Source organism: Vigna radiata, chromosome 8 (genome assembly GCF_000741045.1).
Source record: "Vigna radiata var. radiata cultivar VC1973A chromosome 8, Vradiata_ver6, whole genome shotgun sequence".
In the NCBI taxonomy this organism is placed as follows: Eukaryota; Viridiplantae; Streptophyta; class Magnoliopsida; order Fabales; family Fabaceae; genus Vigna; species Vigna radiata.
This window is the reverse complement of record NC_028358.1, coordinates 3813784-3839504: the sequence shown is the minus strand read 5'-3', so window position 1 is coordinate 3839504 and position 25721 is coordinate 3813784. Positions and strand designations below refer to the sequence as shown.

At 31.8% G+C, this 25721-nt stretch overlaps 3 protein-coding genes across 4 annotated transcripts; all 3 read right to left on the bottom strand.

The window, feature by feature from the left end:
* Positions 1–228: 228 nt before the first annotated feature.
* LOC106771257 (probable galactinol--sucrose galactosyltransferase 2) lies at positions 229–5783 on the bottom strand. Of its 2 annotated transcripts, none has more exons than XM_014657207.2 (14): positions 5619–5783; positions 3904–4112; positions 3417–3658; positions 3048–3138; positions 2840–2888; positions 2660–2751; positions 2447–2557; positions 2231–2353; positions 1569–2121; positions 1412–1479; positions 1197–1331; positions 893–1110; positions 714–802; positions 229–623 (listed from the first exon to the last, which is right to left on the bottom strand). In XM_014657207.2, exons 2-14 carry the CDS (start codon positions 4092–4094, stop codon positions 330–332), a joined length of 2256 nt encoding a protein of 751 aa, XP_014512693.1. In that variant the 5' UTR covers positions 4095–4112; positions 5619–5783; the 3' UTR covers positions 229–329. The 2 variants fall into 2 exon arrangements, with proteins under 2 accessions (XP_014512693.1, XP_022640362.1); XM_022784641.1 differs by having other exon boundaries at positions 3904–4109.
* A 3480-nt stretch (positions 5784–9263) lies between these two features.
* On the bottom strand, positions 9264–13887 carry LOC106771279 (calcium-dependent protein kinase 32). The gene is made up of 8 exons (XM_014657232.2): positions 13250–13887; positions 11924–12047; positions 11673–11816; positions 11136–11288; positions 10864–10979; positions 10582–10749; positions 9964–10194; positions 9264–9533 (listed from the first exon to the last, which is right to left on the bottom strand). Exons 1-8 carry the CDS (start codon positions 13715–13717, stop codon positions 9372–9374), a joined length of 1566 nt encoding a protein of 521 aa, XP_014512718.2. The 5' UTR covers positions 13718–13887; the 3' UTR covers positions 9264–9371.
* Positions 13888–19196: 5309 nt separating this feature from the next.
* LOC106771958 (putative elongation factor TypA-like SVR3, chloroplastic) lies at positions 19197–25200 on the bottom strand. Its single transcript, XM_014658037.2, has 14 exons — positions 24797–25200; positions 24360–24469; positions 23659–23862; positions 23340–23516; positions 22923–23075; positions 22564–22653; positions 21812–21946; positions 21616–21732; positions 21324–21475; positions 21169–21253; positions 20702–20796; positions 20223–20388; positions 19937–20132; positions 19197–19748 (listed from the first exon to the last, which is right to left on the bottom strand). Exons 1-14 carry the CDS (start codon positions 25005–25007, stop codon positions 19615–19617), a joined length of 2025 nt encoding a protein of 674 aa, XP_014513523.1. The 5' UTR covers positions 25008–25200; the 3' UTR covers positions 19197–19614.
* Positions 25201–25721: the final 521 nt, after the last annotated feature.

The following is a 25721-nucleotide window of genomic DNA, read 5'->3' as shown; positions in this document are numbered from 1 at the left end:
TTAGTGCAAACAAATGACACCATTGTCCAGATGTGTTCTTGTCAATCAAATTGATAACTTTTTAAAATTCAGCTTCGGTGTTTTGAATTTGTTATTTATAAAACCGCCAAAATCATACCGACTATGTATTTTCTTATTACTTATATTATACATACATTTTATTTATGATTATAGACTGGTTAACTTTTAGCTGATAGTATTATTAATTTATTCATTTGTCAAAATCAGTTACAATATAAAAAGTTATTTTGTTTAAAGATAAACTTTTGTGCATTGCATGTGAAGCTATTAAAGCAAAAGGTGTCCTACAAAAGGATAAGAATTAAGACTCAAAAATGGATCTGTATCTGGCATAAGTACATCTCCCTTTCAGGCACAGGGATGTAAAAGGTTGTCAATCCACTCTCTGAGTCATAGTTGAAATCCGTTTGATTGCCAGCTACCACACACTTCACAGGACACTCAGAAGAATAAACTCCAAATCTGCCATTTCCCCTCACTTTCACAATAAAAGTTGCTTTTCCTGCACATTCTTTATCAACGTCAAAATGTTCCACAGCACCTCCAACGTTTAACATATCCAATAACCCTATCGGTGCAAATGAAATACTTGGCCCAATTTCCTGTTCAACAACACCGCTTCACTTAGTATATCATGCTCCAATTTCAGTAATAGCCCAATGGTACAAAACCAAAAACTAATAAAGCCTCACCTTGATTGGACAAAAATGGAAAAGTTCATACTCCAGAACTTTCAGTGTCACAGGAATCGAAGCACCTTTTGGCAGCCGAATCACCTCACCTAAAACATGGAAACAGATTATAGTTTAGATAATTGGAGCCTTTTATACTTACAATACAAGTTTTTAATTCATATGTGAAACTAAGTTACCTGATCTGTAGGCATAAACAACAGTGTCACCATTCCAATCAGCACCGGCTACTTGAGCAATGAGGTCAACATCAGAGGCACAAACTGAGCAAGTGAGAGTCCCAGGTGATGGACAATGAATTCGGGTTTTCTTTTGTATCTTGCACCACCCAGCACCTTGGCAATTAAACACACCAACCACTCCAGAGCATTTGTTCAAGTTCCATATCTTGAGCAAGCTGGACATGACAACTTAGGCATATGAACCATCAGAATGTCCCAAAAACATTGCATGAGAAGTACATTGGTAGAAAATTAAACGAACCTGGTTCCATCTCTTGCTGGATCAACGAAGAGAGTGTCAACGGTAGGCCTGCCTGGTAACTGAGCACGGAGAACTGAACCATCATACAGAACCAGTCTCTTGAGAAGATTAAAATTGTGCCTTCCTGGCTTATCACTATAAAAGCATCAAATCTACACGTCACAAATATGCTCATTTCATGTATGGCCTAATGCAGGACAATACGTGTAAAGTACCTAACATAAATTGGACCTCCACTGACTGCACGGGCTGCAGCATGGTACTCTGCTGCTGGATGTAAACTCTGACATAAAAATTCTTTTGTCAAGATCCAGGAAATGTAAAATATAAAAATCCATATTCATTAGCTAAATTACTATAACTTCAACTTACATGAAACATGTCCCAGTCTGCTTGCATAAACTCTCCCAGAAAAAGTGTGTTATATGCAACAGATGAAATGTGAATAGTGTGGGAAGCAGGATCACCGGGATAAAAGTCATCAGATGCTCTCACAACAGCAGTCTGCTTTGAACTATAAAGGCCATCAGTGTTATGGCACATACAGGCAATGCATCCATTGTCACGAAAATGCTGAGCAACAGAGGCCTCAAGTGCCTGAATATAGCTGCGCGTGAGTGTGACCCTACCACCGTGTCCACTACCTAGGGTCTCTATAATGTTTTGCACATCAACCTTCACTCCATCTACTCCGCATGATGCTAAGTAAGCATGAAGCTCATTGTAGAAATCAAAAACCTTCTTCGGGTGCACCAGTCCCAAGCCATGAACAGACAAGCTGTCTATGACGATGTCTGGTTGGTTTCCTAGCACACCAGGAGACTGTACTGGATATGCCAAGGAAGTGTCGTAATGCTCCATGCCACTTGCTGCAGGCTTTACTCCTCCCCAATAACCAGCCAGAGCATGCCAAACATAAACATATCTGTCCATAATTCACAAACTTAAATTTGGTAAGCAACATCTCATAATTCTCCTCTTACATAAAATTTAAATATCTAAAAGCACTCCAGTTTCAAGGTCTAAGACCATACTTCACGTTGTGACATCGCTTTGCTTCATCTACAACATGCTTCAAACCAGAAATTGTGTCGTTGCTCTGTCCATTCTTTTGAAATTTAGTATTTTCTTTAATACCAGTTAACCTGGTAGCAAACCTGCCATCATCAAAATTCTCCAAAATATAAATCAAGTGCTTTAAAATGATAATGGAAAACTGTTAGTAGCTATCAAAACTTAGTAAATCTTACTGTGCTCCTTCTTGTACAAGACAATCATCATCACTTTTTGGTTTACTTTCAATCTGTTGCCAACCATCATCAATGATGAGGAACCTTGGACTTGTACCTCCCTCTGATAGGCTGAAGTAATATTAAACAAAGTTCAGTGTTTCAGAATACCGGTAACTTGACTCTTCTTCACGACATAAACAAACTAGCAAACTACTATTTCCCTTAAATTACCTTTTGAGGCCTTCCTCAACACCTTCAGCTGTGACATCAGTATAGAAAGCATCCCATGTGCACCAGCCAAACCAGTCAAGAAAAGATGGCAACTGCAAAAGACCAACTAAAAGTAAGAAACAAAATGCATCACATATTAAGTATTGAATCTTTTGTATGCAGCTAAGAGGAGATTCTTACTTTTTTCCTCTCACGGTGACGGAAAGTTTGCATATGTTTTTCTACAGCCCTTGAGTAACATTAGAAAAGGAATCAATAACATTTCAGTAGACAAAAAACCAATTCTATTGTTCACCAAAAAAAATGACAAATTCAAGTCAATGCAACTTATGTAACTTGAGCTTCACTGATTGTGTAAGGTACTCAGAGACAGGGAAAGTTGCCTTACTTGACAGCTTGGTTGATGACTTCAAAGGGGTTGGTGCCAGCATTCATGTAGACCAAGTGAAGGCCTTGATTGGTCTGAACAGCAGGATCTCCTGCAAAACCAAACCATACACCAAAAGGAAACATATCGTTTCGGTTCTTTGGGACTCCTCCTTACATATACATTTTGTCCAAAGCTATAAACTCCATTTGATTGATTTAATTGATTGGTAGGAAGCCATTGAGAGGTTTCTTCATCCCATTAGTATATTCACATATGGTAGCTCCACCTCAGCTTCTCTACAAACTTGGGGGAGCTTAATTTCAAGCCAGTAGCAGAGTTTGTCATAGCTAACACCAAATCAATTTTCATGGCCAAGAAGCAACTCACCACTCTCAAGGCAAATCTCTATCTCGTTTTTATCATTGCCTTGTAGAACAGCACGGAACTGGCCTTCCAGGAGAGGAAGCAGAACAGTGTAAACTGTTGGAGAATTCTCTTGATAATCTTTACTGTCTTTGCTCTCTATAAGCATGAACTGAGTCTCCAATGGGACATCCCTCCCGCAGGTTCCCACTCTGTGAGTCATCCACCATAACTTAAACCGGAAACAACTCAAGAATCGAAGATCCCTATTCACAAGTCAGCTAAACTTTAGTAAAGAAGATAGATAGCAAGCAAGTTTAGATTGTATAAAGCAACTAGAGCTTTGGAAACTAGATACCATGCTATTTCATCAAGCAAGTTTAAATTGAATAAACAAACTAAAGTTTCGGAATGTAGATAGCATAATGATTCATGAAGGAGGTCTATAATGTATAAAGCAATTTATCAAACTAGGTAGAATGCTAAAGTGGTAAATGGTAAAGGGACTTACTCTAAGACACCCATGGGAAAGACATGCAGACTTTTGCTGTTGGAAGCAGTGGCACCAATAAATGCACCTGTCACAAGGCCCTTTCCAGTTCCTGGAGTTAGGACAATGTTGTCTGGCACTCCACTCAGTATAATTTGGCCATGAACCACCAGGTTCCCATCATTGATAGAGATCATAGGAGTGACCGTCATGTTTGGAACACTTAACTACTGAAACAACACCACCATATATCAAACATTTAGAAGCAGTAAATTAGTATTATTAACTTAAGAAAGTAGGGTAAGAACAATTGTTTCAAAGTAAATATAGGGATAAATTTGAGAGAGGAAGAACTACCCCATATATATTATATTGATGTGATATGAATATTAATTATAATTGAAATAGGTGATGCATGAGTAATATACAACAATTAATTATTAGATGGTCCGGATTACAATTTTTATTTATTTTAAGCCATGTAATTAAGTGTTTAATTTTATTTATTTTAATATAAGTCCTACGTTGATTTATTTTAAATTAAAAAATATATTTATAAACATAAGTTACTTTAATTTAAATTTAATATTAATTTGTTTAAATTAAAATATTTATTTATGAAGTGTAAAGAGTTTTTATATTAATATTTTCATTTAACTTATAAAATAATTAATTTGTAGAAATCACATTAAAATATACACTTTTATTTATAAATGACTAATATAAACCATTCTAATCGAAAATGAGATTTTCATTGAAGGTACTCTTATTAAATAACTTTGACCGCTACATTTAGTTTCAAGGGCGGTACCTAAATATGATTTTGTCGGTAAAATATTACATTTTATACTTTCTTTTGTTTTTTTTTTTTTTTAAAAAAAACTTTCAAACACCGTTATGCTTTATTTTCTTAAAAACTAATAATAAAATGTTTAAAATTATCAGAAAACACAACGAGGTTAAATTGAAAATCATGAATTAATATATTTGTTTAGTCACTTGGTTTTTACTGCATAAAGATTAATATATTAATTTAATTTAAAAAATTACCCGATAAATTTATTTAATTTTCTAAAAATTACATTAAAATATGTTAATAATAATTTCTAATTTATTAACAACATAACAAGTTTTATACTGATCATGTATAAAAATAAACTATAATATTATTAGCACTCAGCTCAATCAATATTACATAGAGATATAAACACGTATCAAAGTTTAATAATAATAAAAATGGTTATATACACATGCATCACAGTAATTATACTGATTTATCTTTCTTCAGTAAGATATGTTTTAACACATAAAGATAATTAGGAAAATAATACTTTCTATGAGTTAATACCGACTTCCATATGTTAAAAAATAGTTTATATAACTTCTTTTACATATTATCATTCTTTTATTTTGTATTTACGTTAATATTAACGAGAATTTTAAAAATATAAAAAATTATGTAAATAAAATCCATTCCATGATTTTTTTTTCTTTTAATCATACTTTTTCTTTAATTATATCTTACCTTAAGGTCTAGTTAACAATAAAGACTGTATTCTCTTTTTATACGTAAGTTATCTGAAGATAATTTTAGACATAAACATTTACAATTATCGATAAACTCAAATTACTAATTACATATATAAATTAATCATGACAAGTGAACGCATAAAAACATGAATTAGGGAAACAGAGTACTGATTATGGGTCAGAGTTAATGAAACCGAAGAACTCACCTGAAGAAGAAGATTCAGATATAAGAAACCTTGAGGCAGAAGAAGAACGTGAAACGCAGAATATCAGAATGAGTGTGCAATAACGAAGAAGAGAAGAAACAGTGCTGGAATCAGAAACTCAAAGTTTGTTGCAAATGATAGCTGAATTCGAATTGGAATATGAAACGAATGAGATTGCAGAGAGCAATTTATAGTGAGTGAGCGGGTAAAGGTCGAGCAACTTCTAGGCCTCCATGGATTGAGATTGTGACACGTGGATGTGACACTAAGGGTAGATGGATCTTGGAGAATGGTGAATTTATAAAAGGAGAATATTTGTTTTTGCAATGTAGGAAAAATGAATACTACGTGTCTAGATTTATCACACTATTTTTTGGAAAATTTAGGGTTTTCAAAAATTAAATAAATTATTATTTTTAATATTAATAAAAGATTAATTATCACTTTTTAGTGGTATGAATGGAAGGAACATCTGATCTTCGTTGGAGCAATTGTTATCATGATAGTATATAAACAATATTTCTATATTACATTAAAATTTATATAATTCAAAGGTCATGATACCCTAAAGCCTTATTCTATATAATCTATTTTCACAATATTGAATTTTACAAAAAATCTATTACGTCAATACAAACATTAAGTTACGATAAAAAATTCTTAAAATTATTATTATCAGTATTATGTTTCTATTAATTACACGAATTTATAAATGTCATAAATTTAATCACATTAAAAGTAACCTGTAGTGAAATAAAATAATTTGGACATAAATGTTGATTTCCAACATTTAGCAATTCTTGATTGTCATTATTAATAAATATAATAATATACTTATTTTATCTTAAAATCATAAAATATATTATTTTATGTTAAATTATACTGAACGTAAAAAAGTTATAAAAATAAATTAAAAACATGATAATGACTGCATTAAAGAAAATGGTTCCTACCTTTCGGGAAGAATCCAGTATGAGCATTCTTATACAATGGATGACGTCATTCATTACACATGATAGATATTTTGAAACTTACAAACAATTTGTGATTGGAAACTGTTCCATTTGAGATTTGTGATATATACTATCATAAATAACTTTAATAGTGAATGGTTCTTCTAATATTTCTATAGATGTGTGTCTCTTTTAATGCAAATTTTAATTTTGTCCTAGCAAATTTATTAAGTTAAAACTCTGCATAATAATAGTTCAAAAAAAAAAAACTTGTTTGCTTCAAATCTACATGTACATGCTAAGAATTAATAAAATAAAAGATTAAACATAATTTTAATTTTTGAATTTTGATGTGAAGTTGAATTTTTTTTCTAAAACTTTAATATAATTTTTTTTTTCAAATTTTAAAAATAAATAAATATATTTTAACTTAATTATTTTAAATTTTTTATTTGTCAAACATTTTGAAAATCAAAACAAAATATACCTAATTTTTATTAAAACAAATTCTATTTTCATACTAAAAACATATTTAACTTTAAAATAAAAAGTATTATAAATTTATAAATTTATTATATAAAATAATAGTAGTAAAAATAACGGTTAAATATGTTTTTAGTCCTTATACTTTGGGACGATTTTGTTTTTAGTCTCTCTTTTAAACTAAGGTACAATTTAGTCCTTCAACTTTAACAAACTCTGGTTTTAGTCCTTTTTATCAAATTTTTTAACTTTATTTGTTGTTTCAAACACATTGAAGCAAAAATGTGTCAAACAATGTAAACAATCCAAATGTTATAATGAAACGTGTTTGAAACAACAAATAAAGTTAAAAAATTTGGTAAAAATGACTAAAACCAGAGTTTTTTAAAGTTAAAGGACTAAATTGTACCTTAGTTTGAAAGAGAGACTAAAAACAAAATCACTCCAAAGTATAAGGACTAATAACATATTTAACCCTAAAAATAATAATAATAATAATAATGTATTATAAATTCGTTTATAAATATTTTTGTGGTAACACATTTATAATAAATAATCCATTTTTCTTAATAAATATCTCTAGAGTAAATTATAAGCCGTCCTTCTTAATAAACATATTCATATTTTTTTATAAAACATTAACTATGACTTCTGTTGTTCTCAATGTTACTCGAAGAAAATTTTCAACCAACATCGTTCAAGAAGTCGGTAGGAAAATATCAACTAACAATATCATAAAAATACTTGTAATTGATGTCAACATAACTAATTGTATTTGGCATCAACTGAAAAACAAATTAAATCATAGTTAATATAGATTAAAAAAATGTCATCACTATTAACATTTTTTAATTATTAATTAATATATAAATAAATTTTTTATAGTAATTGACCCGTCGTATAGGAGAATATTTTGGACAAAGAGTTACAATTATTTTTCTTCGATTATCAATTTTTTTGAAAAACTGTTTACTACGGTAATAATATTTAGACAAATTAAGGAAATGTACATTACCTACAAAGAAAATAAATGTAAGTATTTTTAGTCATTTGTTATGTAAAGAAAAAACAACATTTATTATTGTATAAAGTGCATTAAATGGATTTATCCATGTTAAACTCTCTATATGAAAAGAAGACATAATTATTAAATTAGAGTAGTTTATTGAAAGAATTCTATCTTTAAGTCAAAAATAGCTTTGTTAAAAGAATACTTTGTTAGTTGAAAAAAATAATTGGTTAAGTTAAGAGTGATGATGAACCCAAATAATACTTAAATGATCAATCATGAGTAATTATGAGCTCCAATAATACTCAAGAAATTTATTAAAATTAATTACGAATTAAAGCATTAATTAAGAAATTACCTACAGAAAACACTCACTTTATACTTCATAACATTAATGTGTTTAATAATAATGAATTAGTTGATTGAGAAGTAAACATAATTTTTATAACGACACATACATATATTACTTACATATACATTGAATGAAAAGGAAAATTATTGTATAAATATGTATAACTAAAGATTTTAAATAGATAAATCAATTAAACACTAAAATTACGTACTTGTAGATAATTATTTTAATTTAAAAAATAGTTAAATTTAAAGAAAAATAGTTAAATAGAAAAAATGATTAAATTTTAAAACACAATTACTTAAAGTAATTATTTTAGTTTAAAAATATTGTTTACTAAAAATAAAATTAGAAAACAAAATATATATACTAAAAAGGTGCATTTTTTTTTTATATAAGAGTATAGATATTGAATTCATTGTCATATAACATGACATTGTATAGACTAAATATATCATTGAATATTTGAATAATGAATAAAACTATATAAATCTCACATGAACTTTAGGTCACTAATTACATACTCTTATCTTCAGCATTGAACATTTTAGTGAAAACTTAAAAAACAGAAACGAAAAAGCAACAAACAAAAACAATGACAAGAAAGTAGTTCTTTTGCTTATATACTTTAGATAATTTAAATATATATATTTAAAATTATTTGTATATTTTGATCATTGAAATTGAATAATGTATAATATTCATACATGATAAAGAGAGTGGAAAGGTTAATGAATCTGTAAATATAAAATCTGTAATATTAGAAAGGCATTGAAAATTACAAAAGATTATATAGTGTTACACTTTTCAATAAAAGTTTTGACCTTTGATTGCTTAAACAGTAAGCTAAGGGCAATGGTTATAAGAAAAAATTGAGAAAATGATAAGGATGAAGGGAAAACAGTAAAAGGATGGATTTTCCTTTGGCTTTTTTCGAGTAAAACAAGTTGTGATTTCTAAAGTCCGCTACCGCCATTGTTTAACTGCAAAGATCCGTCCTTGATCAACTTCTGACTTAAGCTAGAAAACCTCTCTCTTGAATACTGCCTTGATGCTTTTCTCCAATCTGTGCCAGCCTTCATCATTGTAGCAAATTCCTCATAGCTTATTTTTCCATCCTGCAATCACATGAACACAAAGCTCAAAAGCTGGTTCCAGACAAGACAGGATCTTTAAATCAAGATCTAGATCGACAACATTATAGACATTAGCAAAGATTCATCTTCCAGGTTCACAACTGCTAAGAGGACCCACAAGAGTTCCAGAATGAGTGATAGCTCTAGTTTTGTCTTCCAGACGGTTAAAAGAACAGAAAATGAGGTTGTCTGTTATCTTTGTACACCCCACCCACATGACATTTGAAACTCCCTTGCAAGGCAAAGTTTACAAAAGGACAGTAATCTTCATGTTTTGTTAAAAACATGTTATTGGTAAGAATGCATAATTTACTTTTCTGAGTTCATTATTACAATAAAATTGAATCTGATACGGTCAAGATGGCAAAATAAACCAGAAACTTTGAATAAATAAAAATTGAAATATACTGACCTTATCTGTGTCAACATCATGCATAATTGCATTGATGACTTCGTCGATGTTTGTTTCAACCTCATCAGCTAAGGCATTATGTAACTCTTCAATTTCAATATATCCACTTTTATTATTATCAAAAAATTGGAAGGCTTTGTGAATGTGCTCATCATGGTCTATCTTTCTCAGATGAATAGATATGGCAACAAACTCTCCATAATCTAGATATCCATCTTTGTCTGAATCACCCTGTATTAAGCAGCATCCACCCAAAGATTAAAAGTTGAAGAAAGCTTTCTAAGGGTATGATTGAAAAACAATAATTTAAAACAGTAAACTCAGATCATCTTTTCCATTAAGGTAAAACAGGAAATAGCATCGAAAGGATAGAGAATTTCTGCTTGTTTGTAACAGTATATTACTTAAAAATATACCTACTTAAAAATAAAAAAAAAACAGTTTGTGTTAGAATGAATGAACTAATTACCATACGCAGTATAATATCCAAAGTTTTCACTTAGTTTGATATATTACAACGAAAGTAATTTTGAAAAACAAGAGAAGAAACCACTTTTTTTTCACCCATATTGTGGAACAAACAGAGAAGATTCCAGAGTAAGCGAAAAAAATACTCACAACTTCCATAAGTATATGTACATCTCCGTCAGGAATTTGGTGACCTAGTTTCTTCAACCCTTCTCGCAGCTCATCAATGTTAATTTTGCCATTATTACCTGTATCCATCAGGTCGAATCCCTCTTTTATTCCAGCAGCTTCTTCTGAAGACAAATGTTCTGCAATCACCTGTTCACATGAAAGTCAACAGAGCATAGTAGATAAATTATAAATCGATATATTAATAAACAATTTTGGAGCGTATTTCCCATAAGATTATTCAAATACGGTTTAGAACATTACCCTCAAAGCTCTTTTCTTAAGCTTGTTCATTACAGAAAATTGCATGAGCTTTGATCTGACAGTTTCTCCCAATGAAACATTAGGAGCTTTCTTTGCATTCTGTAACCACGGATGATCTGCATTTAGTGAAGAAGCAACATTACCATCCTCACATTTTTGTCAAAAAACTTTTTATCATAGTAGTCCATCTTATACGGAAAAAAACCAAATAATTCTACACTTAATCTCCCTCCGCAGTAATAAGAAATGCATATATATATATATATATATACCTAACACTTCTTGTGCAGTAAGCCGGCGCTTTGGGTCAGGATCAAGCATCTTCTTCACAAGGTCTTTGGCATTATCAGAAACCTTGGGCCATGGTTCCCTTCTAAAATCAACAACAGACCGAATAATTGCTTGAGCAACTCCCTGTTCAGTTTCTGCAAGAAATAATGGTATGACACACATTTTACTAAACGATGGAAAATAAGTGAAACACTATTCATAATTCCATCCTTTATCTGATATTAAACCTACAATACATCAAAAATATCATACGAGCACCAGATAATTTTTTTTCTATGTTAAAAGATCACTGCAAGTAAATAATTTTTTTTCTATGTTGTAACCAAAGACATAATATTTTTCTTCCAACGCAAAGAACTATATTTCTAATATTGCTATAGTAAATATTTATTATTAGTACAAAAGGGCGAACCCCCACACACAGTGACCTAAATAAGTGATCAAAAAGTGGATTTGAGCTACTTAAGATCTAAGACTCTCGAAAAATCCACAAACATCATTCAGAATACAAAACTAACCTGCCCAAAAAGGTGGGACACCACAGAGTAAGATGTAAAGAATTACTCCAGCACTCCAAATATCTACTTCAGGGCCATAATTACGCTTTAATACTTCAGGAGCCATGTAATATGGACTTCCAACTATCTCATTAAACTTTTCACCTGCAGAAAAAGGCAAACTTCAGCTTCTTTTAAAGGCATGGCAGCATAAAAATGTTGAGGATCAAACAACAACAGCATCGAGATTTAATAACTAGCCAAAGCATTGCCTGGTTTGAAGATAACCGACAATCCAAAGTCAATTGCTTTCAGAGGTGCTGACTCCTTCTTGTTTCCAAACAAAAAGTTCTCAGGTTTGAGATCTCTATGCATCACACCATGTTTGTGGCACATCTAAACCACATAAAAACACAAAAGAGTAATGATTTAATATCAAATTTAGAATAACCAATAATATATATATATATAAAGACAGAGAGAGAGAGACTCCAGGCACATAGGTGCAGTGAAGAGCAAATAATTTTCATAGAAACCAAGAAACAAACTGTAACCAGTCCCAACATTTCAACTCCAAAGGTTTAAAGGCCATTCATGCATAGTATGTCATTTATTTACAGGTCTGATAAGTGAGATATACAAAAGAGCTCTTTCATTAACAGAGATAAAAGGAAATTCCCTTTTAAATATTCATCTGATAAACGTGGAAACTCCCATAAAAAGTAAACAAAACACAGCACAATAAAATACAGTAATACTGAGTCTGCTGCACCGATTTTAAACAAAACACTGAATTGCACACACCAATTAGTTTCGTTATTATTATGCTATTTTCTTTAATTTCAAACTAATATCACAATTAAAATTTCAATTTACTTCAAATTATTCATGATTTGAAAATTAACAAAAGAGATGATTTTTTTTCCTGATCCCACAATGAATAAAAAAGAGAAATAACATAAAACTACAACCATCAACTAATTTAATACCTAAAATCTCAACATTATTATAGTATCCAAAATTATCAGTCAATATTTATCACTAATAACATCAACATCAAGTAATACTCATTTTAGCCTTTTTAAAATTCCATGACAAGCACCAAACCAGCCAATATTTCAAAACTTCAGAGGTTAAAACATCCTAAATCATTACTTTTTCTGGAGAGTCTAAACCATTACTATAAATTAATTAATTAATGAATTAAATTCATAATCTAATGTTTGACTATAATTAAAAAAAAAAAAAAAAATCAATGCAACTGCGTTACTGCTTCTATTATTCTTCTCTAACCAGTTAAAATTTATGCTTGATATCTGTATCAACAGTTAACGCAAACCTCCACCATGCAGATTACTGAAGAATTCTTTCTTTCTTTTTGTTCAAAATTAAAAAGAAAGTTTTATTTTTTTTTTTTAATCCAACCGGGTCTGCGCGCCGAGCGGATTTGCTCATAGGTTTGGACCAATTTGACACCCCTACCGCGGGACCTACCATCCAACGACGCGTGTTGGCACTAAATTTAACTTACACACGAAAAAGAAAGACGAGTTAACGACCATGCAAAAACGGTGAAGAGAAAGGATTTGGCAGCGGACCTGGACAACTTCGACGATGGTTTTGACGACGGTTGCGGCGGCGCGCTCGGTGTAGTGGCCGCGCGCGACAATGCGGTCGAAGAGCTCGCCACCCTCGCAGAGCTCCATGACGAGGTGAACAGCACTGTCGTCTTCGAATGTGTCCTTGAGCGAGACGATGTTGGGGTGTTTGGGCAAGTGTCGCATGATCTCCACCTCCCTCCGCACATCCTCGATATCAATGGCGGTTCGCAGTTTCTTCTTGGATATCGATTTGCACGCCCACTCCTCCTTCGTCTCCTTATCACGGCACAGGTACGTCACGCCGAACTCCCCTCGGCCCAGCTCCCGGCCCAATTCATAGCGCAGCCCAATGTCCCGGCCCGTGGGGTCCTTGAGCACGACGAGCTTCTTGGCCGCCGCTTCCTCCCGCTTCCTCTGCCTCCTCTCCCGTCTGAACCTGACCGGAGTCACGCAACTGTTCCCCATATCTCCAATGCGTTACACCTTTTGAAAATGGGAGAATGAATGAATATGAAAATGAGAAAGAGGGTTTTGGAGAGAGTGAAGGATGAAACGCGGACGCAGGGTCCAGCGTCTCCGTCTTCTTCTTCTTCTTCCTTAACCCTCTCTTTTTCGCTTGTTCTTCGTGTTCATTTCTTTCTCTCTAACTTTAATGGCGTGGAAAATGTGACTATTTCCATTTTTGTCCTCTGCGCTACTTGCCTTTTGTTTCCTGTGGGTTTTATTTTTGGCAAAGCTGACGTGTCACGTTACCTTTCTCTGTTACAAAAACAAGCTTCATTAACTAATTAATTCATTAATAATTGTTGGAATTGTTGAAAAGTGTTGGTCCCCTGTTTGTCTGTTGCTGTTGTGTGGATGGAAAGAATTTTATAAACTAACTTTTATATATAAAGAAAATCAAATTTAACAAAATTTTAACTTATAAGAAATTTTTAATAAATAAACTTATATTTGTACTAAAAGAAATATCAAGGTACTATTATAAGGAAAATATACCCTCACAAAACTTATCTCAATTTAGAAAGTGGCATCACAGAATGAGAAATATGATTAATATTATATTTATTATTTATGACATCATTAAAAAAAACGAAAAACCTGTAGTAACTTTTCTTTTGTTTTATCATAAGTTTTATAAATTCACTGGGATAAACTAATATTCTTATAATATTATGATTATAGTTGACTCGTTGGATTTTCACGTACCATGAACAGAACAAATTCTAAATATATATATTGATGTCTAATGATATAGTAACTTTCAGTAGATTTGTATTTGGTTGACTTTAATTACTAACATTAGTTTTCTTTATGGAACAATCAAACGTTAAAAGAACAAAAATTCAATCTCACACACTGCACTTAATTGGGACTTTGCCATTTTAGTAATCTAGATGAAAGTTTCCCTTTTTCTTGGTAGCTATGGTTTGGTTTGGATGAAAACAATTAAACCACTTGTTTACTTCATAAGATGTAAAGACACATTTACTGGTAAGAAAAAAAAAATGCAGAAAACTAAAAAAGAATAAATACCTAAATGAAAATAAAAAAATTGATATTATTTTCGGTTTCGGTAGTGAAATGGATGTCAATTGTCGTGTACTCTATAATTCAAACAAACTCCAAAGTTTAGCCATCTAAGTCTTTACTTATTTCTTTTAGACCATAGAGTAGCAGATGATTATTCGATAAACAAAGTTAATTTTTAATAATATAATAAATACAATCATTTATTTCTTTATTTTTTTTATCTTATTTTTTTTTAATTTTATGTATTTATAAATTTTGAAATAGATTTTTAATTAACATCAACTTAATTACGTTCCAAAAAGTTGATAAATATATTTGTAAATATACTTAATTTATAACTTTGACCATTATTAGAGTAATTACTAATCAGTAAGTGACTTTATTAGGGGTTGTCCGGTTTTTAGGAGCTACCTCCAGATGTGTCGAGACAATGTGGTCAACTGTTGACTGGATAGTCATACAGTACACAACCCCTCCCCCTCCCCTCCCCCCTCAAGCTTGAGCTTGGTACAATTTGTGAAGGGGTTTGTGGAATGGGTAGCAGTGATTAATCTGGTGGGTATTAGTGGCGTCCAAGGTCATTCATCCTATGGTAAAAAATGACCATTAGACTAAGATGCATAATGCTTCGTGGCTCAAGTCATTAATATCATGGCCGAGGTGGAGATCAACGATTTACCCCACCACCTCCCTTCTCAACACCTCATTCATTGCCTTGGATACGAGGATCTTAGTACTAAGGCATTCACTGTGACATTTCCTTTTTTATAAATAATGAAGTATTGGTTTTAACTTGGCTAAATTTTCTATTTTATTTCAGCTATCATGGCATTCCATAATCCAAAGAAGAATTTCTTGAAGGAGGGTAGCTAAGCAAGTTACTACCAGTCGCGACACCAAAGAGGTTGTGACTTGCGGCACAAGTTATTAGCGAAGGAGGGCCTCAAAGTCATCACAACATGTTGTAGGGTAAAGTCAGGATGTAAGTCCTTCATTCACCAGACATGACTATACCAGCTCATAAAGGCCCGTAAGGACTCTTCCTTCTCCTACTTCAGGTTCATCAAAGCCAAGGTCGTCAGGTTGTGCAGTCAACTTACCGCAAATTGTTGATCGAATAGTGCGGGTGTTGTTGGAGTTCTCCATTAAGTAAGGTGGTAGGGAGTTGAACTATGTTAAGGCTTCTCCTTGAAGAGATAAGGAGAACCTTACACCATATCACATCATTCGCAGTGTGAAAGGTTATCCGGTTGATGAACATCTTGAGGTACTCATCTGGATTAGATGATCCGTCATACGTGTTGAAAGTTGTTGGGACCAACTATTCGAGAATATACGTCTCCATGATGGTGGGGATGAATGACGATAGACCAATTGTGTTCATTGTCTACATGGAGTTATAATCCTTGCTCGTTCTCGTGTTTTCATCTTGCACGGTCTTGGTATGGTCTCCACTTGGCTTGGTCGGAACAGGTCGACTAGTCGTTCTAGGGGTGGAATGTTAGGCGATCAGCTCTTGCTGAGTGGCTGCATGTTCGAATTTCAGGACTGTCAACTCTTCTTCATGCCTCTTTTTTATATCCAACATCTACTACTGTAAAACTCAAATAATCTTCATTGGATCTTGGTGATTCTTTTGTCCTCCTTGCACCATGTTGTTCACATTCCTTGTGGTCACTATTGAGCTATTGCTTTCAGACTTGTCAAGTTTAATAGGTGCCAAAATGTTTTAATAGTAAGGTCGAGGTCAACTATCTTATACTCTAAACTCCAAACAAACTCCGAATTGCCTCACAATCCAATATTTCACTCATTTTCTCCTTTAGACTATGCGCTGGGGTTACTTACAAAAAGTACTTCAATACTTACGTGAGTAGTTGACCATTCAGTAGATAGAGTTAATTTTCGACAATATAATAAATGCAACAATCTATCTTATTATCTTAAATACATATTTATAAATTTTAAAATAAACTTTTAGTTAACATCGACCTAATCATGAGTGGATAAACATATTTACTTTTAAACATACTTATTTGTATTGGAAATTATTAAAAGAATTACCGGTCCATGACTTTATTAGGAGTCCTCCGATTTTCGAGAACTACTTCTATATGTTTGAGATTGATCGCCATGTGATCATAATATTATCTATTCCAAACCATAATAAATATGATAAAAATATTATTTATAATTTATTATATTTATTGAGAATAAGATTTATTTGGACATACTATATGACAAAGCTAGAAAGAACAAGAGAATAAATGAACAAAGTAATTTATTTATACTTCATGTAAAACATGTATTTCTAAATTTCCTAAATTATAAATAAAAAAATATGTTAAAGAGATTTTATGTGATATATGTATTTATAAGTTTTTTAAGTAAACAAATATATTAAAAAGATTTTATCATCTAAAAGTAATAAAATATTATACCTCAAAAAATTATATAATTAATTATTACATCATAATTTTTTAAAAATATTAAATAATAAGTTGTTATTATGATATATTAGAGATATAAAATGATAATAAATTATTATATTATAACATATTAATTATAAATATTTTATAGATATTTACAAATGTTATATATAATATAATATTTTAATATTTAAAAATATAATTGATTATGTTAGAAGATGTTTTTATTTATCATATGTATATAAATCCCTCATGCATATATATTTGTGATGATTTTTATAAGAAAAATTACATTTATTAATTTTGTTTGTTTGTTTAGGGGAGTTTTACATCTATATTGCATCATAAACACGAATTTATAGACATGATGGACTTTTACAATAGAAAAATAAAATAAAATAATGGATGTAATAAAGTTTAAAGCCTTACGTAAGTTTGAGTACGTATTTTCTTTCTATTAAAACATTTAAAATAGAAGTTCAATAAAAAGAAAAATCTCATGAATAAATATACTTTAAAATTAAAATATTGAAACAGTAATAATGTATACAGCTCTTTCCTGTTTGAAAAGTTTCCCTGAGGAAATTTATTTTCTTTTGATTCTAGAACACGTGAGGTCGAATTTATGGAAAAAAAACAGGAAAATATTTTTCTATCTTTTTTTCTTCGATAAAACGATGTTCATGTCAAAAGTATGACAAGCTTAATTTCTCCAAAACATGGTATTGAGTTTAAGAATATTTATATATAATTTTAAGATGTGGATATTAAACATTTCTAGAACGTTTACTTTTTTTTTTTTTTTTTTACTTCTTAAAAAGTCTAAATACTTGCCTTTGATTTTTATTGAACAATAGCGTATGAACCTACAAAAAATTAATTAATAGATATGATTATATTTTACAAAAGTTAACAGTGAGCTAAACATACTATACTAGATTTTTTTTTCATTAAAATAATGTAATTTCTGTGGATAATTATAAAGTTGGGTATTAAAGATTTACTTATATGCGTAAGGCTTCACTAAAATTATTGATATATTTAATTTAAATTATAAAAGTAAATATAAATAATTTTTACCATAAAAGATAGATTTTGTAATTTTATAAGTAATTCTTTTATTATAAATAGTTATTTTAGTTTAAAAAATAATTCAATTTGAAAGAAAGACAAATCGAAAAAAAGTGGTCAGTAAAATTGACAAATTAATTATTTTAATTTTAAAAAATAATTACTCATTAAAAAGTAAAACTGGAAAACAAAAACGTAGACACTAAAAATGATTAATAATCTTTATATAGACATGAATATCATATAATGTGTTAAATGTATCACTACGATTTTGTATTTTCATACAAATGATCATTTTTCCTGAATTTATTGATTATTATGATCACGTTTTGATTATTTTTTTTATTGTATTGAACAATACTTACATCACGTGTATTTTGTATTTTCATACAAATTATCATTTTTCTTAATCTAAATTTAAAGGGTATTGAATCATATTTTGTCAAAAAGTTAAAATATCTCAACGATCAATTTGATCAAACTTGATGATTGTGAAACGAATGTGATGTATAATTTTCTTAACTGTAATAATTTATTTATTTAAATTCAATCGTAATTATTCGAACTCAAATATAAACTGCACTTACATAATTTCATAAACAAATCCCTAAATAACTATGAGAATATAACTATACTCATTTAAACCATATCTACAACTTAGTTTTACAAAATTTATACCTTAACATGCATAATCCTCATTCACCATATCAATGTCTCAACAATGATATTGAATTTAAAGTAATCCAAAACAATCTTCTATCAAATAATCTTCTATTTATACTTCATCTCATTTAAACCAATTTTAATCTTAAACAATTGATTAGTTATAATTATATTATAGTTAGCCAATAACCTCGATTTGGCTGTAGCTATCAAACGCCAAAAGTAAAAGGCATATACATACATGGGTGTGCATGAAATGCTTTTCTAGCTTGTTATTCATTCAGAAATGCTTTTCACTGGAAATTTAACCCAAGGTGTTGTGTTGTGTTGTGTTGCTATTTGCCAACCAATATGAAGAATTGATATCTTCAACTTCCTTACTCTGCTAAAATAGACTTTATAAAGCAAGTAAACAAAACTCTGTAATGTTACTTTTTCCCCTTAAATCAACTGTGACCAATACCTATAATCAATATTGAATACGGCTTCCAGCCGTTCCTATATTATTCTGCATGCAGCTTTCGAAGAATATGTGACACTACATCAATGGTAGTGATTTACTTCTTCATCAATTCAGCAGCAACAGCATTCATGAGTCATGCAGCTTCGGCTATAGTAGCTGCTAACTCAAAAAGCATTTGCAACTTACTGCTTCACAGTGAAAGTCTACCTTTGTTTCTTTGCTAATTTTGGATTCTTGCACATTCGGATACTTGTTGGGGTGACCTCTACAAGTTCATCTTCTTGGATGTATTCAATGCAGTCATCCAGACTATAGTCTAATGGTGTATCAAGAATCACTGCATAAGGGAATACAGTAAGTTAAAACTTTCTGGCCTATTAGCATATGCATACCACCACCATACATTTCTTCAAGATCATTTGAAGCAGCATTATTTCTTCAATGGTACAAGACAACGTTGAAGTTAAAACTAATCAAAACTACAGGTTTAACTGAGCAACTAAAACATCATAAGTTGAGTGTTACCTGTTTGTTCCTTATTGGAACGAATGTTGGTAGCAGCTTTCTTCTTACAGACATTCAAGGACAAGTCCCCAGGACGCTGATGGATGCCAACAATTTGACCTCTATAAACTTCCACACCAGGTCCAATAAACATCTGTCCCCTCTCCTGTGAACTAGAGATTGCATAAGAAGTACTTGCTCCATCCTCAAAAGCAACCTGAAATTCCATAACTTCATCAATGATTGAGGGAAACAATGGAATTATGAAATACCATGCTCTACAAATTTCTTTCACTGCAGACATTACCAATGACCCTTGATCGCGGGTACTAATTTCACCGGCCCAAGGTCCATAGCTATCGAAGACGGTGTTGAGAATAGCCGTTCCTCGTGATGCGGTTAAAATTGAATTCCGCAATCCAAGAAGACCACGTGTTGGGATCTTATATTTGAGTAGTGTAGTTCCTTCCGATCTAACAGAAAAATAATACTGTCAGTATCATATCAGATGTTATGCAATGCAAGTCTGGTTGATAAATGTAAACTTTGATTTTCATCAATTATTATAGCCAACAAAGATATTATCTATGTCTTTTACGTGAATTTAATCTATTAATCCAAAAGCAATACAAGATAGAACTCCCAATATACTATCAACAAAGAAACTCCTTTCCATGGTGATGATTCTCTTAGAAATTTTGCTTAACTTCAATGGCTTGTTCCTATAACAACTCTGGTGCTAAATTATATCACGTTCAAAATGAAGCAAAGAAAGAATTTACACACCCAACTCCTTGCATGTCAAACATCTGTCCTCGTCTCTTGCCAAGAAGTTCAACAACAGCTCCCATGTGCTCTTCTGGTACCTCCACAGTTGCAATCTGCAACAGATCCTCTTGTTAAAAATATGTAATGAATGAGAAAAGAAATTCATTCTTTGTTTGGATGATGAAAAGTAGAAGAAGAAAAGAAAACAATGTGGAAGAATTTTTTTTTTTTTCTAATGTAGGGAAGAAGAGTAGAAGAAATAGAGGATGAAAAGAAGAGAATTAAATTTGCAAGTCCCACACCAAAAAGGATAGAAATTTGGCTGGGAGTTTCAAAACAAAAATTCTCCCTGTCAAAATGGTAAAAGTCCTACAGGAAAAAATTGACTAGATTTCACGGTCGGTCAAATAAGACCTAAAGCATGTGTTATCATATGAAATCTTTATCTTTTTTTTTTTTTCTTTTGAAAAGCAATGAAAAATTACCTCATACGGTTCCAACAATTTTTCATTCAGCTGCTTGTTGATAACTTTGGGAGGTCCAACCATGAATTCATAGCCTTCTCTTCGCCTGCAGATGCAATATTATTTAAAGAGCTTGAAGAAGAATCAATGAGAAGTGGAATATTCATAACACTTACATATTTTCTATGAGTATAGTGATATGTAAAGTTCCACGCCCACTGACAACAAATGTATCAGCTGTCTCACCATCTTCAACTTTCATAGCCAGATTCCGCTCAAGTTCACGATAAAGCCTATCCCTTAAGTTCCTACTAGTAACATACTTTCCCTGAAAAATTACAAATTACACTGTTACCAAGAAAGAAGCTTAAAATAGCAGTAATGGTTGTGCCTGACTAACAGCATCAGGATATCCACACAGAGAAAGAGATAAATACAGAATTTTTTTATGGCAAACCATTAATATACCTCACGGCCAACAAAAGGTGAAGTGTTTATGGAGAAAGACATTTTCACTGTTGGTTCTTCCACCTTGATGGAAGGTAGTGGCTTCCCAGATACTTTATCAGCAATTGTCTCCCCAATCTGAGTATAGCATTGGAAAGGTTAAAAAGGTTAATGTAATACAAGATTATGCATTTTATACAAAACCCTCAATCTTTACCTGAATGTCAGTAATTCCACACACTGCACATATATCACCTGCCTCCACATTATCTGCAGGAACCCTACTGAATTTGTCATACACGTAGAGCTCACTAATTCTTCCAAATCTACACGAATCTTCTGAAGTACATACCTGGACAAAATCAATGAATAAGTGGTATGCTGATAGAAACAGGATCAGAATATAGGATCCCTAATTCACAATCACTGCTCCAATGAGTATTAAAGAATAGAGTACTGTGCAGAAATAATGTAATTTCCCTGAATGCCTGTGAGATCTAGGTCTCTCCCACGTTTACCCCCTCAATATCACTTGAATACCACTAATCCTCTCTTTATGTATCCACTTTTATTCTCTAGTTCCGTCATAAACTAATTATTACAGTTAGTATTGCGTTTCTCAGAAGTTATGATCCCCTCTTACTCTCCTACTTCTCATGACATAAACTTATTTAATTGCAGGTCTCTAACTATCATAAACAAATTAAAATAATCTATATCCTACATCAGACGTTGGACTGAATGGATTCATTCACTTGTGTTGCTCAATAATCTCTGCTCCAACTTGCCCAGAAATTAAAAATAAAAAAATTTAGTTAGAGAAGTGAATGTGAGACTTAAAATGTAGTTTTTGTAAAAACTTCATTGTTATATGCAAGTACAGATATTTACCCTGGTAAGATAACCTCAATGAAGAAAAGGGTAACATGTGAGTATGAATGAATTCACAATGAAGAACAAAATACTCACTCGAACGTCCATTCCTTTTTGCAAAACTCCAGCTTGCACACGCCCAATTGCTATACGCCCTTTATGTTCATCATACTCAATATTTGTCACCTAGTTGACAAATATGCATATGTAAAAACAATTACATCTTGTATACGGAAATAGCATTATCAGAGTCAAGCATAAATTAAACAGGATTATCAGTGTATTTTCTCATAAATAAACTTGTCAAGATCTTCATTTGCTTCTTTATTTTCTATTTCCCTTTTATATTATTGGGGGGGGGGGGGGGGGGGGGGTTAAGCTAACCATTATGAAAAGATAAATCAATTGCAAAATAGAATAAAAAAGAGTAAGTGATATAATTAGCAACTACTAACCAGCATTTGAAGAGCACCATCTTTGTCAATGCGCGGTCCAGGGATGCATCTAATTATGGATTCAAACAATGGACCAAGGTCTTCTGCCAGATTTTCGGGAGACAAACCTGCTTGCCCTTTTATACCACTTGCATAGATTACTTGAAAGTCACACTGCAAGCAGAAAAAAAAAAATCTATGATGTTTACCAATATTATCTTTCATAATACTGAAACCATTCTAATCCTTCAAACACCAATCGTATGTTTAAATTTACCAGCAGACACCATTAAGAATCTAAAACATTTTTTATAATATTCCCACTGATCATTGATAATAAAGAAATCACCGTACAGTTTTGACTACATACAAATTTCCAAGAATTTGTAAACAACACATAAAACTACAACTATTTAAGTTATATGATAACCAACATACCTGTTCGTCTGTGGCATTCAGTTCAATGAAGAGTTCAAAAGTAGAATTGACAACAAAATCTGGGCGAGCAGAAGGTCTATCTATTTTATTCACAACCACAACAACTGAATGACCAAACTCCAAAGCCTTCTTCAAGACAAATCTTGTCTGTGGCATTGGTCCTTCAACAGAATCTACCTACAAATACAAAGGGCAGCTTGATAAACCCTATATATTACTAGAAGCCACACTCCAGAAAAGAAAATGAAACATTTTTATATAAGGGAATATGTAACAAAATTCCCAATGGAGGAAAACAAACTACAGTTAGAGGGAGTACCACTAGAAGGATCCCTTCCACCATATTTAAGATACGCTCCACTTCACCCCCAAAATCAGAGTGACCTGGAGTATCTATTATATTGATCTTTGTGTCTTTATAAGTGACAGATGTATTTTTACTCAGTATTGTGATCCCTCTTTCGCGCTCCAAATCATTCGAGTCCATTATCCTTTCCTGCACAAATTGATTATCACGAAATACCTGCAAAAAGTTCAATAGATGAATACCATATCAATATTACCCTTCATTCTTTTTTATAAGAACAAACCAATCGACTTTATGGCAAAAACAATGGCTAAACCAGTTAACAGATGTTAAATGTCTCTAAACTACCACTTTTCAGCAGTTGTATAAAAATATCCATCAGTTTAGTACGCTTGCAAAATCAACTCAGAAAATTGTGACGCACGTTCCAATCACGTTAATAGTACAACATCAATTCTACCAAACACACAAATTTGCACTAAATCATTTTCTACTACAGGGTCACTACCCCACAACACTTCCATTAAATTATGGATGTCAATTGGCTCAAATTAACAAATGCACTAAAATTACACAAACAAAAAAATCAAATTCTCCAAAAGAAAACCGTTGAAACTAAATCCACAAAATGAAGATAGCAGGCATTAAAGGAACAGTCAAGCATAAACTCTATTTACTTCAATTGAAGCCATGTTCCATGTAATGAACAATACCTTAGTTTGTTTGAGCATGGCATCAACGAGTGTAGTCTTTCCATGATCAACATGAGCAACAATCGCTATGTTTCTCACGTCCCCTCTTCTCAACAATTGTTTCTTCTTCTCTGAGAGACAAAAAAAAAAAAAACCAGATAATCAAATTAAATGAAACCCTCACAAAAAAAAAAAAAAAAATCTCAAAAAGCCAAACCTTATAACAAAGGGTCTTGCTAAAACCACTGTACTAATTAAGAAACTAAAAGGAGCAAAATTTAATTTGAAATCATACAAAAGCTGGTAAAAAAATTCTACAAAAGAACACATTTTTAGGTAGCCCAATTAAAAAAATGCTTCTAATTCCTAAACCAATGAACTTGAATCACTGGTTAACAACACTGTTAATAATAATAATATTGAAATACAGAGAAAGGGAGAGAGTGTTAATTGATTACCACCAGCTTTGGGCTCTGTGGCTTCGGAAACAGAACATTTGATGGGCCTGGAAGTGAAGGAAGATAATCTTTTGGAGACGGAAAAAGAAGATAAGGGTAGGCCAAGAAGTCGGGTAGAGAAGAAGGGTTGAAAAGATGATGGCTTTGGAAGAATGGTGTTGGTGGGGAAGAAGGAGGTGTGGATATTAGTAAGTGCAGCCATCTTCTCCATTCTCACTCTCACACAGAAGAGAAGAGAAGAGAAGAGAAGAAGAAAGAGATGAAGAAGACAAGGAGTAGGAGTATGAGGCTGTTAATGAATTGGTTTTGTTATTGGAAGTTCCGCAATTGAGTGGCAAATGAATGGATACTGAAGACTGTGTGGGAAATGGCGTATAAGGCTTCACTCTCACTGCCTCTACGGACCACTTTTTTCCACATCATCCAACCAATCTTCCCACCTTAACCTAGTTCATTCACCTTAACAATTGTTCTACAATATATATTTTTTACGTAATCCTAGGATAGAAAACAACCTATTTCATTGTGTTTTATGAATAATGCAATGAGTTTTTATCTATGTCAAAGAATTGATGAATCATCAGGACATTGTTAGATTTTATTAAACTATTTACATAAATAATTCCAAAGGTTTCTTTGGAAATTCAATTACTTTTATGCATAAATTTTAGAGAGAATGACTCAGGTTAACATTTAGTCTTTTAAATATCCACTATGCGTGGTAAGTATAAATTATCTAACATGTGCCATATGTATAAAATGTTGCTAGGCTTATTCCATTGAAAATTTTGATTAATAATTTTAAATGAAGTTTATTTTTCAATTACATTTTTTTTCCTTTTACAAACTCAATTTAACATCTCACATAAAGTATTCAAATCTAGTTATAGTCATTTTAATCAAATATCAATTTCCTAAAAGATAA

What these genes read in the sequence shown, in the direction of transcription:
- LOC106771257 (XM_014657207.2), bottom strand. Translation starts at nt 4,094, where the DNA reads ATGACGGTCACTCCTATGATCTCTATCAATGATGGGAACCTGGTGGTT. An exon ending in AAGCGATGTCACAACGTGAA is followed by an intron (nt 2,122 to 2,230) that starts GTATGGTCTTAG and finishes AATTATGGACAG; the next exon opens with ATATGTTTATGTTTGGCATG. An exon ending in GGAGGTCCAATTTATGTTAG is followed by an intron (nt 1,332 to 1,411) that starts GTACTTTACACG and finishes ATGCTTTTATAG; the next exon opens with TGATAAGCCAGGAAGGCACA.
- LOC106771279 (XM_014657232.2), bottom strand. Translation starts at nt 13,717, where the DNA reads ATGGGGAACAGTTGCGTGACTCCGGTCAGGTTCAGACGGGAGAGGAGG. An exon ending in CCATCGTCGAAGTTGTCCAG is followed by an intron (nt 12,048 to 13,249) that starts GTCCGCTGCCAA and finishes TATGTGGTTTAG; the next exon opens with ATGTGCCACAAACATGGTGT. An exon ending in TGTCCCACCTTTTTGGGCAG is followed by an intron (nt 11,289 to 11,672) that starts GTTAGTTTTGTA and finishes TATTTCTTGCAG; the next exon opens with AAACTGAACAGGGAGTTGCT.
- LOC106771958 (XM_014658037.2), bottom strand. Translation starts at nt 25,007, where the DNA reads ATGGAGAAGATGGCTGCACTTACTAATATCCACACCTCCTTCTTCCCC. An exon ending in ACTATACTCATAGAAAATAT is followed by an intron (nt 21,254 to 21,323) that starts GTAAGTGTTATG and finishes TTGCATCTGCAG; the next exon opens with GCGAAGAGAAGGCTATGAAT. An exon ending in AATTGTTGGAACCGTATGAG is followed by an intron (nt 20,797 to 21,168) that starts GTAATTTTTCAT and finishes GATCTGTTGCAG; the next exon opens with ATTGCAACTGTGGAGGTACC.